This window comes from Zonotrichia leucophrys, chromosome 2 (assembly GCF_028769735.1).
Source record: "Zonotrichia leucophrys gambelii isolate GWCS_2022_RI chromosome 2, RI_Zleu_2.0, whole genome shotgun sequence".
Classification (NCBI taxonomy): Eukaryota; Metazoa; Chordata; class Aves; order Passeriformes; family Passerellidae; genus Zonotrichia; species Zonotrichia leucophrys.
In genome coordinates, this window is record NC_088171.1 from 144,001,314 (window position 1) to 144,016,079 (window position 14,766).

General features: G+C 42.1%; 1 protein-coding gene across 4 annotated transcripts in view; it reads right to left on the reverse strand.

The window, feature by feature from the left end:
- ASAP1 (ArfGAP with SH3 domain, ankyrin repeat and PH domain 1) overlaps positions 1 to 14,548 on the reverse strand; it is a 123,761-nt gene extending 109,213 nt beyond the window's left edge. For 2 of the 4 annotated variants that reach the window (XM_064706694.1, XM_064706695.1), the window contains exons 1-2: positions 14,462 to 14,544; positions 3,714 to 3,843 (exon numbers count right to left, since the gene is read on the reverse strand). In XM_064706694.1, the coding sequence (XP_064562764.1) occupies positions 3,714 to 3,843; positions 14,462 to 14,520 (189 nt within the window). In that variant the 5' untranslated portion in view covers positions 14,521 to 14,544. Of the gene's footprint in view, positions 1 to 3,713; positions 3,844 to 4,324; positions 4,422 to 14,461 lie in introns of those variants that run through there. The other 2 variants (XM_064706692.1, XM_064706693.1) reach the window with 2 other exon arrangements.
- Positions 14,549 to 14,766: the final 218 nt, after the last annotated feature.

Here is a 14,766-nt window from a genome sequence, read left to right on the forward strand (position 1 = left end):
CCTCTCCAACTCTCTTGCAACCACCTTTAGGCCCTGGGAGGCTGCTCTAAGGGCTCCCCAGAGCCTTCTTCTAGAGGCTGAGAACTCCAATTCTCTCAGCCCTTCTAAAGAGCAAAGGTGTTGCATTACAAAAGGAGCCTCCCACCTGCATGCAGAAATATCTTAAAAACATATTTTTTACATGAATGTCAGATCATGCTGAAGAAATCAACAGAAAGGAGTGCAGATTGCAAATTCTCTCAAATTCGACCTATAGTACAATATAATGGTTGTTTCTCCCTCAATGAGTTTGAGAAAAAACCCTATTATTTTAGCAATAGAATGATCTTGAAAATGTGTCTTTACTTGGAGGCAATTACACAACACTCATGCTCTAAAAAAAATATATTATAAAACAATCTTGCAGCTTTTGTTAACTACTGTTAAAGAGGCCTAAGCCTGGCTAGAAATATGGCAGGGTCTTTTTTTTTATTTTGGTGTGACTGGATGATAAAAATCAAAGCTTGGTCTCTTGAAAGTAGAGAAAATCTTTGTAAATTTCAGTAGTTTTAAACAATATAGCATTAAACCTTCCTATTCAATAAACTGCTATAGAGTAGCATGTTCTTTCTACTGTCTTTGATTAATATTATGGCAGATTTAAATAAAGTTTGGGTGGAAGATTTTCTTTTCTTTTGTCTGTTGCTTTAATAAGTTGAGAACAGCGAAGTCCTTTGGAGGAGCACTCCCATGGTTCTCATTTTGTGAGGTATGCCTTTGTGCTTTGTTAGGCCTTCCACTGAAAACTTACTGAATGCAAACTCATCAGAATCAGTAAACATGTCTGCTCTGATTTTTCAGTTGAAACTTGTTCCAAAATTGCATATAACTGGATCCAAAATCTCCTCTGAAAATGAATTAAATAGGAAAAAGAGTGGTAACTAGGAGATAATATGTAGCAATTCACCCAGCTGAACACACTGCCCCTCTACTGATGGACAAGCAAGTGAGAAAATCAGAAAATGAGTCCATCACCTCTTATTATTTCAGAAAACTTGTTAGTTGTGATGCAGGAACAGTAAGTTCACAATTTTTTAATAACTTCACAGAACCAGGTAATGACATCCACACAAAACCACTTTTTTTCCGTCACATTCTTTATGAAAAGGTTTTTCTTATCTAGCTACTGATCTGAGCTACAGCAGGAACTACACTGGACTCAGAAGTTGAAAAACAGAGCTAACTTTCATTAAATCTGTTTAATTTCCCTTGCATTTCTCTTCAGAAAACAGTTCCAGTTTGCAAGCTTGCTTAGAATAAAGAAAATAACTAGTTAATCCACAAACTAGCTTACAGTCGCAGAGGTAGGTGCAGGTTGTGCCGAATTAAATGAGGTGCAGAACAACCTCAGCTCCTCCAGGCAGCAGCGCCATAACAGCACGGAGCCTGCCACTGCCTGCAAGAGCCAGATGCAACATCCAGTTAAAAACCAAACTGCTGCAAGGAGGGAACCATCCCCTTTGCCTCGACACAGCAGGCTCACCACTGAAGTTCAGGAGCTGCTTGCGGAGTTCTTGGGTCACACAACACATCAACAACAGCAGCAGGAGCTGCAGAACACCCACTTCAACCACTGGTTTTAATCCCGTGTTTCACAGAACTCACTGCTTTAGGTAAGCAGGTGTAGAGAAACCAGCCCAGCTCGAAAGCAGCAGCAGCAAAACTGTGTCTTCACTGTAACTGGAGCTTGCATGCACAAAGACTCCAAAGGAGCCTTTTGCTAGCCACATCCTGACTGTATTTCCCCATGCAAATTATTAACTATAAATTTGGGAGAGTTGCAGATTTTTTGCACATGTTACAGTAGAGCCTGTTTAAATCTTGTTTCCCACCGAATAAAGCTTTTTTGTATTTACAGATAATAAAAAAATAATGCAAAACAAGTCCAGTTTAAACTGCAATCAGTTCAAATAGGGCACATAAAACAGTTATACAAACAAAAGAAATTCAAAGAAGAGCAACACAAGCAACAGAAGTACCCACCATTCTTTATTCGCCAATTTATAGTCAAATCCAACATAAAAGCTTCTAAAATACACACAGTCCACACAAATAGTGCAGAACACTGTGTATTTATCTTATATATTTTGTTTCTTTTTGGAAAGGCATTATCACATTCAGCCTGCACTCATGTATCTCCCAAACCATGAAAGCATTACACTGTATTCTTACCCTAGAAGTAAGTTGCCAGTGATGACAAAATATATATTATTTAACTCTGTGCATGCTGTCAAGTGTACTAATAAGCATATCAATGTCTGTACCTATTCCACATAGTTAAGAACAGGGGGCAGCAATTCTGTCAAACACTAACCTAACAGGTTGATTCTTGACAAATCTATCAGTGGCCATGGCTTAGTTACAAGAGAAAAGAAAAACCAAACCAGTTACAATTATGGAAAAGTTACAGATGTTAATCTAGGTTACATAATAAAAATAAAATACATAATTCTAAATGTGAACTTACAATCACTCTTGTCAGTTGCCACAGTTTTGAACACAGACAGTTTTTCTATTAAAACTTCAGCTGATCTGAATCCTATGGCATTATATTTCCATACCCAAGACTATCAAGCAAAAACCATAATTAAATAATTAATACTCTTTCCTTGCATACCAAATGTTTTGCTCATGCCAACACATTCAGCAGAACTAAAAGACTCTATTAAATCCATCTCCTAGATACGCGCTGGCTCCTGAAGAATTGACAAATACTTGATGAACTAAGTGTATAATCCAAACCAACAACTAACTGCAACCTCTGCAACAATAGCAAAAATCTGTCTTCTTTCAGTTTCATCATGCTTGGACCTTCAAGCAAGCAAAAGGCAAGAGAAGAGCTGTACACTGTCTTCTTTTAAAGTCATTTGGAAGACATTTCCTCATAACCACTGACCTAGTCCATAGGAAATCACTCTGAAACCTCAAATAGGAAGCAGTGGACTGATATTCCTTGGAAACCAGCTCTGGAAGTTTACCCATTTTCATGCTCCTATTTCTTGACAGCAGAGCAGGGTGAACATTTAAATGACGCTCATAACAAGCATGAAAAACCCTAGCACTGAGGCTTCAAGGTTGAAGTGCTGAGACCGTATAATCTCTTCTGCTGCATTATTTTGCTCCTCTCCTTCCACCACTTCTATTTTCATATTATTTCCTTCACTCCACATTCATCTCTTCATCCTTACCTCATTTCTTAAAGCAAGTCTCCCTTGGCAGATTTCTGCAGTCAGAGTTCTGTGCTTACTTGATGTAATGAGCGGCTGGGGAAAACCTCTACTAATGCTCTCAAACAAAACTCACCCTTCATCTTCCCTCTGAAAATCCCAACATTCACGCATTTTTTTTCTACTGGAACAACTGACAACACTGAAAACACCAAGAAGTACCACAGCAACATTTAAGTTCAGACAACTGCTTTACGCACTAATCTTTGAGACGCCAGAGCAGGAAAGCTTTCTGTAACTAGCTCAACACAAGGGCAAAGTCCCACAATTAAAAGAGCAGATTACATGCATACCAACGCCTCTGGCTCCTGTGGATTTGGGCGGGTGGTGCTGCCCCGTCCCTGATGCTCTCTCAAAGGCGTACAGAAAAAAAATTAATAAAAAGGAACAAAAAAGAGGGGAAATGATAAAAACCAGGGGATAGGGTTTGGGGTGTGGACGATTTACCTCTTCCAGCAGCGTGACCGTGTTCCTGCAGTTCTGCAAGCGGGTGGTGAAGCTGGAGGTGGTCGGGGAGTTGTAATCCTCTGTGGTCTCGGCGATGAACTCCGACACGGTGATCTGGTCCGGCATGATCCTGCCCCACCGGTAAAGCCCAGGAGAAGCCGGGCACACAGATCCGAAGAGAGAAGAAGCCAAGTTTCGGGGGGAAAGGTGGGGGAAAAAAATAAGAAAACGAAAAAAAAAAAAAAAAAAAAGGAGAGGGAAGAAGATGTTAACAGCCAGCAGAGACCCGCAGCATCAAAGCACCGGAGCCGCAGAGGGAGGCTGAAGCTTTGCCCTCTACATTCAGCTTCTCTCCCCGGCCGCCCCCTCCTCCTCCGGGCAGGAGGTGAAGGGGGAGAGGCCCCCGCACGGCGCCCCTCGCTCGGCCCCGCCGGTGGGGAGCGCTCCCGCGGCCGCCTCCGAGCAGCCCAGCTCGGCCCCGCCGCGGCGCTGCGGGGAGGGCGGCGGGAGGGGAGCGGCGACCGCGCCGAGCTCAGCCCCTTTCCCCACCCGCGCCGACCCCCCCACGCCCCCCGGCCCGGCCGCTGCTCCCGCCCGCGTCGAGCACTGACTTGTGCGGGCTCGGGCTGCGCCCCCCGGGCGGGGGAGGCGGGGCCGGGCCGGGCGCGGCGGGGCCGCGGGGCCGCGCTGACGGGCACCGCTCACGGGCACGCGCCGCCCGCCGCCGCTACGCGCGACAACGAGGAAGCGGCTCCGCGCAGGCGCGGCCGGCGCTCCCCTCCCCCGGCCCCGCGGTTTCTGAGGGGGGGAGGCTTCCACTCTTTCGTTTTCTTATCATAAAAAAGGGTTTTATGGTGGGAGCTGACAAGGTTGAGGGATGCTGGGCTGCGGTACTGTCCCTAAGCGGGAGAATGAGCTTCCTGTGCCTCTGGCATCGGGGAGAGACCCTGCCCGCCTCGGGCTGCGGCTCCGCTCCCGCTCCAGGGAACCCCCAGGGCGAGTCGGAGCCTCTCTTGTTTCTTTATTTCCCTTCCGTGAGCCCGTCACGGGCGGTCGGAGCCCATCCGCCGGTGATGTACAGCCAAGGATTCGTGCAGCTGAGGGAGCCACCCCTCTCGGCAGCCTTGACTGCATAGGTTTTTACGCTCCTTAGTCTTAGTTAATTTTTAAGAAGTCCTGCTATGATTTAGAGAAGCCCTTGAAGTTGCTACTGCCGATTTTGCGTTACAAGCTCTGCGCCTGAGCCTTGCCGGAGCAGAGCTGTCTCGGTGCTGCCGTGGCCGGGTCGCGCAGCCCAGCGCGGTGCCCCAGAGCAGCGCTGGCCCGAACCTGAACCGCGGGCTCACAGCTCTGTGTCCGCTCACAAACAGTATTTCTGAACAGTTAACATCTCCTTTATCCATTGTTGTATCACGTAACTCAGGGAACTGACAGACAGACCCCCTTTTTTTTTTTTTTTTTTTTTCTTAAAGCTTAGGTTTGAGGTCCCATATGTTCATTTCTAAAGAAGGCTAAGTCTCAGGAGGCTCAAGTAATTGTGGTCATCTGCTGCATCAGTGTGATTTATTTAGCCTTACGGTGTGATTTCCTCCTCCTTATATTTGGGATTCTCTCCACACAAGCTGGGCCATTCAGGAATGGTAAATATTCTCAAATCTGAACAATTGAGAATGAGCAATATTATATGGCTGTATCCATTTCAAAAGATTTTATGTTCTCTGCATAAGTACCTGCCATATTACAATGTGGTTAGGCTTGTACATGGTTTTGCATGTAATTCTAATAAAATGCCTGTGCAACTCAAAAATAGTTTACAGTATCAACTAAAAACTGCAATGCCTGAGTAAGGATAAAAAGGAGATGCCTGATTTGAGTATACTCGTAAAAAAATTACTTCTATGCAGTTCTGTCAGCAAAAATATGACCAATACTCCTGAGCAGTGGTCCTGCCTGAACATGTTTCTGTATTTCATTGCCTTAGTAAAAGCCCTCCATGTGGCCATGTGATTGCTGCTGCTGCTGCTGCTGCTGCTGCTTCACGTGATGCAGCTTTCTGGCACAAAGGCTCTGAGCTCGTACAGATGATTGTTAAACGTCATAAGACTCTGAAAGGTAGAGTAGGCAAGAGGAGGAGGAAGCCAAGAAAAGAACTGTGTGGGAGTTACAGTGAAAAATGGATTTGGGCAAAAAAAAAAGAAGGGCTGAAGAAGCAGCAGGAGAGGTAGGAAGAAAATCAGTTGATGATTGTGTTCATCGGAGCAGTGGAGGAGGAAGAGAGACCAAGAAGATAAAAATGGCTGGTGGCATCAAAAGCAGTATGGAAAGGAGAGTAAAGAACTGGCTGGGGGGTTGGGCCAGGGAAGAGCTGTTGGTAAAATCCAAAAGAGCTGTTTTGGCCTAGCCTGCTTGGAAACTGGATGGGTGAGGGATACGGCCCGAGGGCCCAACAGGGTCTCTGTGGTCACCCCCTGTAATTTCCTGCTGAACATCAATCATGGGCTGTCACACAGCTGTTCCTGGTGGTCCACGGGTCAGCTACAGTGTTCACATTAGGAAGGTTCCTGATCCCTCACTGGCAGATTTCAAGTGAGGATAAATCCATCACACTGGTGGACAAGCTGGTTTAATTAATTGGGTGCTCTCACTATCAGGGTTGAATTGTTCTTCTTCGGGCTGAAGTTATTGAGCTTAACCATTAATCTCTGGATTGTAAAATAACCTCATCTGTTATCCCAGTAAATCCCCCCAGAAGCTGAACCTATTGCTAAAGACATAATTGCTTTGATACTATTTTGTGCAAATTTAAACTACAGAACTGAAGAGCATATTCAACAAAGAAAGGGAGTAGACTGGCCAGGGAAACTGTGAAGAGTGACAGAAATGAAGGCAGAGCAGAAAGTGCAACTGAACTTTTGTGTTTCCTCATCAGGGAAAAAAGTTGTCTTCTAAAAAGACATATAAAATGTATAAGAAATAGAATGAATACAGAAGAATACTGGTAAATAAAGAGAATGGCACAATGCCTAAAAATGAAAAAGGAAGATCATAGCTGCCTTTTGGTCTGTTTTTGACTGTTCTGAAACTGTTTACTCTGCCAGAGAGAATACAGTGCTCTGTTTTGCTGCTTAGAAGCAGCATTTCCCCTTCCCTTATTCAAATGTTAGTAAAGAAAATAGCCCTATAGGCATGACCTCTTTGGACTTGGATTATTTTCATGTAAACACATGGAAACAAGATCAGTAAATTAATGTGATTTTAATAAAAACATACAAGCTACCTGGAAAAATGTGCTAATGTTTAAACTAGTCAGATTATGTAAGTATTTCAAATAGCATTCAGTGATTTTCAGATTTAACCATGTTTCCTGTTTTGAATTGCAATCAGTATCTGAGATTCAATTCTAAATTTGTAAGATGCACCCCTCTATAAATTGTCACTAACTGAAATCACTGTTTCACTTCACAAATGTCAAAGAATAATCATCAGAATGTGAAACATAACAGTGTCTGCTGTAACCCTGTCTTAGTCTGTGCTAGATCCCGGGTGAGGCTGTGCCACAGCCTTTTTCTCATGGAAGGTTTGGCAGTGAAGTTATGCTTATCTCAATCCTCTTGGTATTCTGAAGTGAAATACATCTTTTCCATCCTGGACAAGCTAATGCCAGTGAGGATCATGCAAGCAGCACTGGAAATCACTCCTTACTGCTGATGCTTTGCAGTCAAGGTAGTTGTGCTGTCTTGCCATCCCACCCAGTGATTCAGTCTACAAATCCACTTGATTCCCTGGCTTGTGTTGTGATTGCAAACAGAAGAGTTAATTACAGCAAACTGAGAGTAATTCTGCAGTACTGGTGATAGTCACCGTGCTTAGGGAGAGGCTAAGGAACATAGCAATGACAAGCTGCAGACACAGGTGTTATGCAATAAACTGAATAGCAATGATAGTATTCTTCATTTTATAGTATTTTAGAGAGCTTATATTTAGATTGAGGCCATCAGTTCACTCCCAGGAGCTGAGCAGGAGTGAACAGGTGATGATGTTGTCATCACTGTGAACTTTGCAGCATGACCAGTACGTGCAGAGGTGAAGAGCTACAAGGCACTTGCACAGCTCTTCACATCATCAATGCAATTAACTATTGAAACCACACAGCCATGAGAACAGCAAGATTATGTTTCCACTATAGATAAGGAGCCAGATAGATGAGCTTGTGTCCCTGCTGTGTTTGTGGCTGTCTAGCTTTAGTCATGCAAAGCCATCTCTTCAGGGTATCAACACCTCATCTGGGCTGAAGCTGGTGGTGAATCTCCTGTGGGATGTGGTTATGCTGCCTGCAGAGAGCAGCCCCAGGACCACCCTGAGGTCACACCTCCCTGCTGCGTAGGAAGCAAACTCACAGATGCAAACTCAGGTGTGGTTGCTGCTTTTGGAAACAAGCTTGACCCGGGTCCCTGGCTGTGCACCGGTGTGTTTTCAAGCATGCTCAGACTAGCTGCCTCCAGGGCCATTTGCAGCCTCTCAGTGTGGCAGCAAAGTGAGTTGTTAGCTGGAAAATGGAAATCACTGTGCACATCTCTTCTGTGCAGTGATCCTTCTGATTAGTACGGGTGTAGTCATGGCAGGATCTCACATGTCAAATTCAGGGGGTTTTGATTCTCAAGTATTAACATGACGATGCCTTTTTGCAAATACAGTTTTAGTGTACTTGCAAATACAGGTTTACAGGTTTACACTCATTTCTTGACTTGCAAGGTTTCCATCTTGGCTATTACTGCAGATAAAAGTGCTGATTTTACAATATGACAGACAGTAGTGCTTAATTAAAACATCAAATCATTGAAATGCACATGCTTTTCTTAGTAAACTATATAGTTGTTCTTTTTATGCTCCTTAGCATCTCCACAAACATGGAGAGTGTCACCAGCTCAGCAGCAAATAGCAACAGTAGTATGCTAAAATGCATCAGGAAAATATCCTTAGGCTATGTTTCTCTATTATACTGCTATCCTGAATACGTTTATGGTTTGGTGTTAGACCCATCCATTTCAGCTAAACACAGTAGTCAGGAGTACTCCCCATCCTCCTCCTGATCCTAACTCTCTTTATGAGATAGTTGTATGACATCAGGCATCCATGGCATTTGATACCTGATAAAGCTGATTTGAGGTTCCCCGAAAAAACATCTATATGGTAAATTGCTGTTCCTACATTTTTATGATTTTATTTTCAGATAACTTCTGACAAAATTAATGGGAAAGGCTTATTTAAATTTATGGCCATAATACTAGAATATCCATAAATATTTCTGAATATCAGCTCTTCTCATTTGAGTTAGATGCTGGGCTTAGGGGATAAAAGAAGCTTCAAATCAACAGGAATCTCAGCAGGATGAGTTATGCTTTTGGTTTTGGAGTATCTCACGTGCTAAAACTCAGTAAACGTTTTTTGTTAATGGAACTCTCTTAGTTTTGTTTTGCAAAGCAAAACCACCCCTTTTATGTAATGACAAGTAACATCATCACTTTGTACTTCAGCAGGAAATGTTTAGTCAGGAGGCGTTTTACCTCCAGGAGCTGTGTCCTCTCAGAGGACAGTCGGATGGCTGACAGCCTTGCACAAAATGTAACAACCACGTATTTAACCTGCAGCATGTTTGCACGTTTAATATCACACAAGTGCATGATGTACTCACAGGAAAAGGCAAAGTCTATTTTAAATACTGAAGCCTACATCACACATTGTGACTGGTGCTAATTTGCTTGAAGGAAACGTACATGGTAAACTGCAGAGTGTTTCTACTTGAGGAAGAAGGCTGTTGGCTTTGACATTTGCAAACAAACCTTTGAAATTATTATGTTACTGGGACCAAATAGGTAACTTTCCAGTAAAAGAAAACTTCTTGCCTATGTCACACTGCTGAACATGAAGACCAAAATCCAGGTCCAGCAAACATGCTGATTGCAATTCTGTGTTTTTTATGGGACAGTATCTTCTAATGTGACTTATGAACTGTATGAGCTGTGTCAAGAATTTCTGCTGCTGCTGTGACTGTGTTGAATGCAAGAATCAGCTGATTCCAATTTTAATATTGGCATCTCCCACCATTTGTCTTCATCTGGTATTTAAAATGAGATAGTGAATGTCTCAGAAACTATATGTTATTTTCGAAACCTTTCAGCACTTACAATAGTGGCTTAAACAGAAGGTTCTTTTCACATTCTTTCAATATTAAAATGAGAGCAAAAAGAGAGCCCATTTTGTTCTCTTTATAAATGACATTTTGATATCATTAAGATCATGTGGTTTTAATACTATGTGGACAAAATGAAAAAAAGATTAAGTCAGAACATCAGAAATATTTTGCTGAATTATATATTTTGCATCTTATTTACATGAATGTCCTGGGCAAGTAGCTTGGCTGAATGATAAGGAAACTCAAATAACCACCTCAAAGGACAGCTGAAAATAACAGTACTGAAAATGAAGTGCAGCATTGAGTTACACAAGATTAAGCTGACTAATCTGCTGATTCAGTTTTGCCTTTGTTTTTTGGTTTTGTCGTGCAAGATCAAGTGTCAAGCGGGTAAACACGTAATGGCATTCCAGACTCCCAGTAACAACAACAAGCAATGGGCTGTTTCCCTGCCACCTCTGCATTCTCCAAAAATGAAACAGCAAAATGCTCACCTGCAGCAAGAGGCAGCAGGTGAAGGACAAAGATCCTCCTTTTCTTGTTACAGGTGTGATGAATTTGGTATTTCTATTTCACAGATGGTTTTTGTAAGAGATGCTCATTTAAGAAACCTTACTTCAGTTGAAAGGAAGTGCAATATTGCATATGAAGGGTCTGAAAGAGAAGCCATGCAAGGAGCAGCTGAGGTCACTTGGGCTGTTCAGCCTGGAGAGGAGGAGACTGAGTGGAAACCTCATTGTGATCTCCAACATCTTCACAAGGCAAAGAGGAGGGGCAGACACTGATCTCTTCTTTGTGGTGCCCAGAGGCTGGACCCAAGGGAATGGCTGGAACTTGTGTGAGAGGAGGTTTAAGTTGGATATTAGGTTTTTCCCTCAGAGGGTGGTTGGGCACTGGAACAGGCTCCCCAGGGAAGTGCTCGCATCCCCAAGGCTGACAGAGTTCAAAAAGCACTTAGGAAATGCTGCCAGGCACATGGGATTCTTGGGCATGGTCCTGTGCAAGAACAGGAGTTGAACTGAGTGATGAGTCCCTTCCAACTCAGGATATTTTATAATTCTGTGATTCTGTGTGTCAGGAGACAACAGGTTCAAACACAGCTTTTACAACATCTACAGAATATAAAAACACAGCAGTATATTCTTCTGTATGGACTGGTTTTTGGACAGTCCAAAGGTATCAAACTCTTACGCGTGCTGATGAATAAGAAATCTGTCAGTGGAGCCACTCGTAGGTTTGATGTTAACCCTTGCCCAAGTGACAATATGAGGCTGCTCATTACTCACAGAGATGGCCAGGCAGGAACTGCTGACCCTGAGGGAGGTGGTGCTCCTGCAGTACCCACCATCACTGCACTGGTGAGGCTGAGGAGCACCACAGGGAACCTGGGCACTGTTGTCCTTGCATTCCTGACACTGAGCAAATCTTTGAAGGATTGTTGGGAAGGACACTGCAGACATGTTGGCAGGAGAGCAGGTCATTCCAGTGGGATTCAAAGGACAAGATGAAGCCAGAATGTCATGAAGGGGTACTCTGATTGAAATGAGAGAAATAAGAGTCCTTCCAAAGAAGGAGTCATAGTAGCTGGATGCTTTTTTTTTTTTTTTAATATGAGAAATAGCAATGACTAAAATCAGAGGGTGATACTGCAGAAATGAACATGTTGCAGGGCAGCTGGCATAGCAGGCTCTCCAAAATAAAAAGAGAATGAAATAAAGCCTCAACCCACATTGCAAACATTTCAATATTTTCTCTTTCTCTCTGGAAACGATATGGCTGTGTCATTACCAGGGACATCTCTGGTTCTACTGAAGATGCTAAATCTATGCTGATGGCAACATGCAGTGTTTTGCCTGCAGTAAAAATGAAGGTTCAGACCAAAATGAACCTGGGAAGCAGTTGGAGAATGAAATAAATGTTCTGTAGACCTGGGATCATGTCCTTGAGCTGCCACTCATGGCTCTGACATGGCAACTGATCTCTGTGTGCATCATTTCTCTATCTGTGGAATGCAGACAATTACATTTATTTCTCTAGGTGAAAGAACACTGGGCTTTTTCAGCTGAATACTACTGTATCAGAACTAAGTATTTTTAATATATATTTTATTGTAAGAGTTTCAAAAAATAGCTGAGGGATGAGAAGGACTCTCAGTCCAAACAGTTTTGTCAGCACTTTTTTGGACAGACAAAAAGGTTTGGCAGGTAAATGAAAGGGTTTCTTTCTACTAGTTGTTAATGCTGTGAAAACATAAATCAGAAAGATCTGGGTTTGTGAGGGATTCCTCCCTCTATATTATAGTTTTTTAGCATTACTTTGTGGAAAAAGAGGGACTAAGACCCCCATGATAATAAACAGAAGTCATTAGCAAGGTTTGCTAAGACACAGTTTGCAGATGTGAATGTGTATGGGCCTACTGAGTTGAAGTGCTGGCTTATAGTGTTGTCTGAGCATACTTTATTTCACATAATTTCCTAAATAGCATCTCATTAGAGAAAGGCTGGAAATAAATCTGCAGATGTTGGATGTTATAAAAAAAGGTTCTTCCAGCCACTGAACATATTAGCACATCTGTGTTTGCCTTATATAAGCTACTGTTTTCAAGGATGCATACCTTGGCCAGACTCTAGACTTGAAAGTAGCATAAGAAATTTTCAATTCAGGAGTGGTGCCTTTTGGGTTTTGTTTTGTTTGTGTTTATTTTGTTTGCATGTTTGTTTGTTTTATTAAGGAAATCATAATGTTTAACGATAGGTAAGATCGGAAATAATTTGAGGCATATCTCCTTTATGCGCAAGCAAAATTACTCATATTTAAAATTATGGTTTGCAGGTTTTATTAATGTAGATATTTGAATGTTGAAGTCATAAGGTTTTGGCAAAACCCAGGATGACAGATAACCATATGGAAGTTTTTGGAAACTAGTCTTGCTGTGTGTACCAAATTTCTGTTGGGCCAATGTTCACATGGTGCTAAATGAAATTTAGCAGTGCAGAATTTCAGTCTAGAGGTTGATCACAGCAGCTCCTTTAGTCCATTACTCATTTGCTTCTACTTTTAACCACTGAATTTGAGCTTGCAGCTTCCTAAGTTAACTGGCGCTCCATTGACTACTGTAGAGGGTGACCATCTGCTCATCTGTTCTGCCTCTAAGGATTTTTTTTGAAGCAATGCTGATCTCAGAAAATTTGAAAGGGCAGCAGGAAAGATGTCAAAAATCTTCAGCTCCTAAAAGTTTCACGATAAAATTAAAATGAGCGGGGTAACAAAATGTTTCTTGTCCTTATGAATGAAAGAGGTTCACTGTCACCTTGTTCTTTGTCAAGTTAATCAGTGTGGGAGAAGGATCCCCTAAGTGTCCCAGTCATGGGAAAAGTTTCAGTGATGGCTTGCACCTCCTCAGGAGCTTCATCAAGACACGGATCTGTAGGAAATTTGGTTTCATTAACTTCTGGGATGTTAGCACTACTTATTTTCTTGTTGGCGGTTGTGATTTCCTTCAAGGAAATCTAGGAGCAGTTGGACATAAAAATGGAAGTGCCATTTTAAAATCAAGTAGGAATGTCCAGCTTAATAGCTCCATTTTTTTTAAATACAACTGTTTGACTTCTGAACTCATGCTTATTTAAGACCTCATGGACTCAAAAAGGAAAAGTATGTGTAGCCATGTGACAAAGCAAATGCGCCAAAGGAGGATTTATTCGGTTTTGGGAAGATCAGCAGCAGTGATTCACCCTCTTGGCTGGTCTGGACTGCAATATGGTCAATTGATTCCCCCAGGGAGGAAGAAAGGATGAAAGTCCCACACTGCTCTGTGGTCACAGGGAGCAGTGACCTGTGCCAGGGTAGCTCCAGCCTGTGCATCCAGTACAAAGAAAACTTCAGCCTTAACCATCAGTATTGCTGTAGTAGGGGATTCAAGTCGGGCAATCCAAATGTAGATTTTAGTGGTTCAGTGAAACAGAGTGAAAACTTTAAAACAAGAGAACTCACCATCCAGAGACTGAATAAACAAAAAGCATATTTAGACAACTGTGTGCTATTCAGCATTTTACATCACCCAAAGAAGAGAGTCCCTCCTCTTTTCAAGCCCCCACACAAATCTTGCCATAGATTTTTCAGGCTGATCTGAGAGATTTGTTGTTTTCAAAGTTAAAACAACGTCAGTTACCAGATCTAGATGAGTTGAAAGGAGTTACAATGTCCTTTGTATACCCTGCTGCCCTCATCCAGCTTTAAGATCTATGAAAGCAAAGCAAACTATGTAATAAATGTTAGTGTTTGTTCCAATAATTGCTCAGGTGGCCAGTGCTTTGTAAGGATTTACTGATTTGTTGGAATTTTTGATCATTGAAAGGCAATAGGTTAGACTTTTTCTGAGGAACACCCACTGTGAAGTCTGAAGTGGCATTAAGCAGAAAAAATCTATTGGCAGATATTAGAATTTATAAAACATCTGGTCTGCCTTTTACTCTTTAAACTATATTTATATTTATATTTACATTTATATTTATATTTATATTTATATTTATATTTATGTCTTTGTCTTTCTTACCGATTCCATAGTGAATCTCTTGAAGAAAAACTTGAAAGCCTGGATGCTGAAGATCTCATGTCTCATCTGTCACGACCAGAAACCTACCTAGAAGAGGAGAAAAGATCAAGTAAGTAAAACTGACCAAAGCTATGGGACTGACAAAGTCTCTTATTTAAATAGTCAGTTTGAAACAATGTGTGTTCATTCTTCAGAGATGGAAATTTATCTTCCATTATTTGATTGCTGCATTTGATAATATGAGTTTCACTGTGGTAAACAGTTCCATTAGAAATTCCCTGATAAAGAACACCTTGTTAAAAATT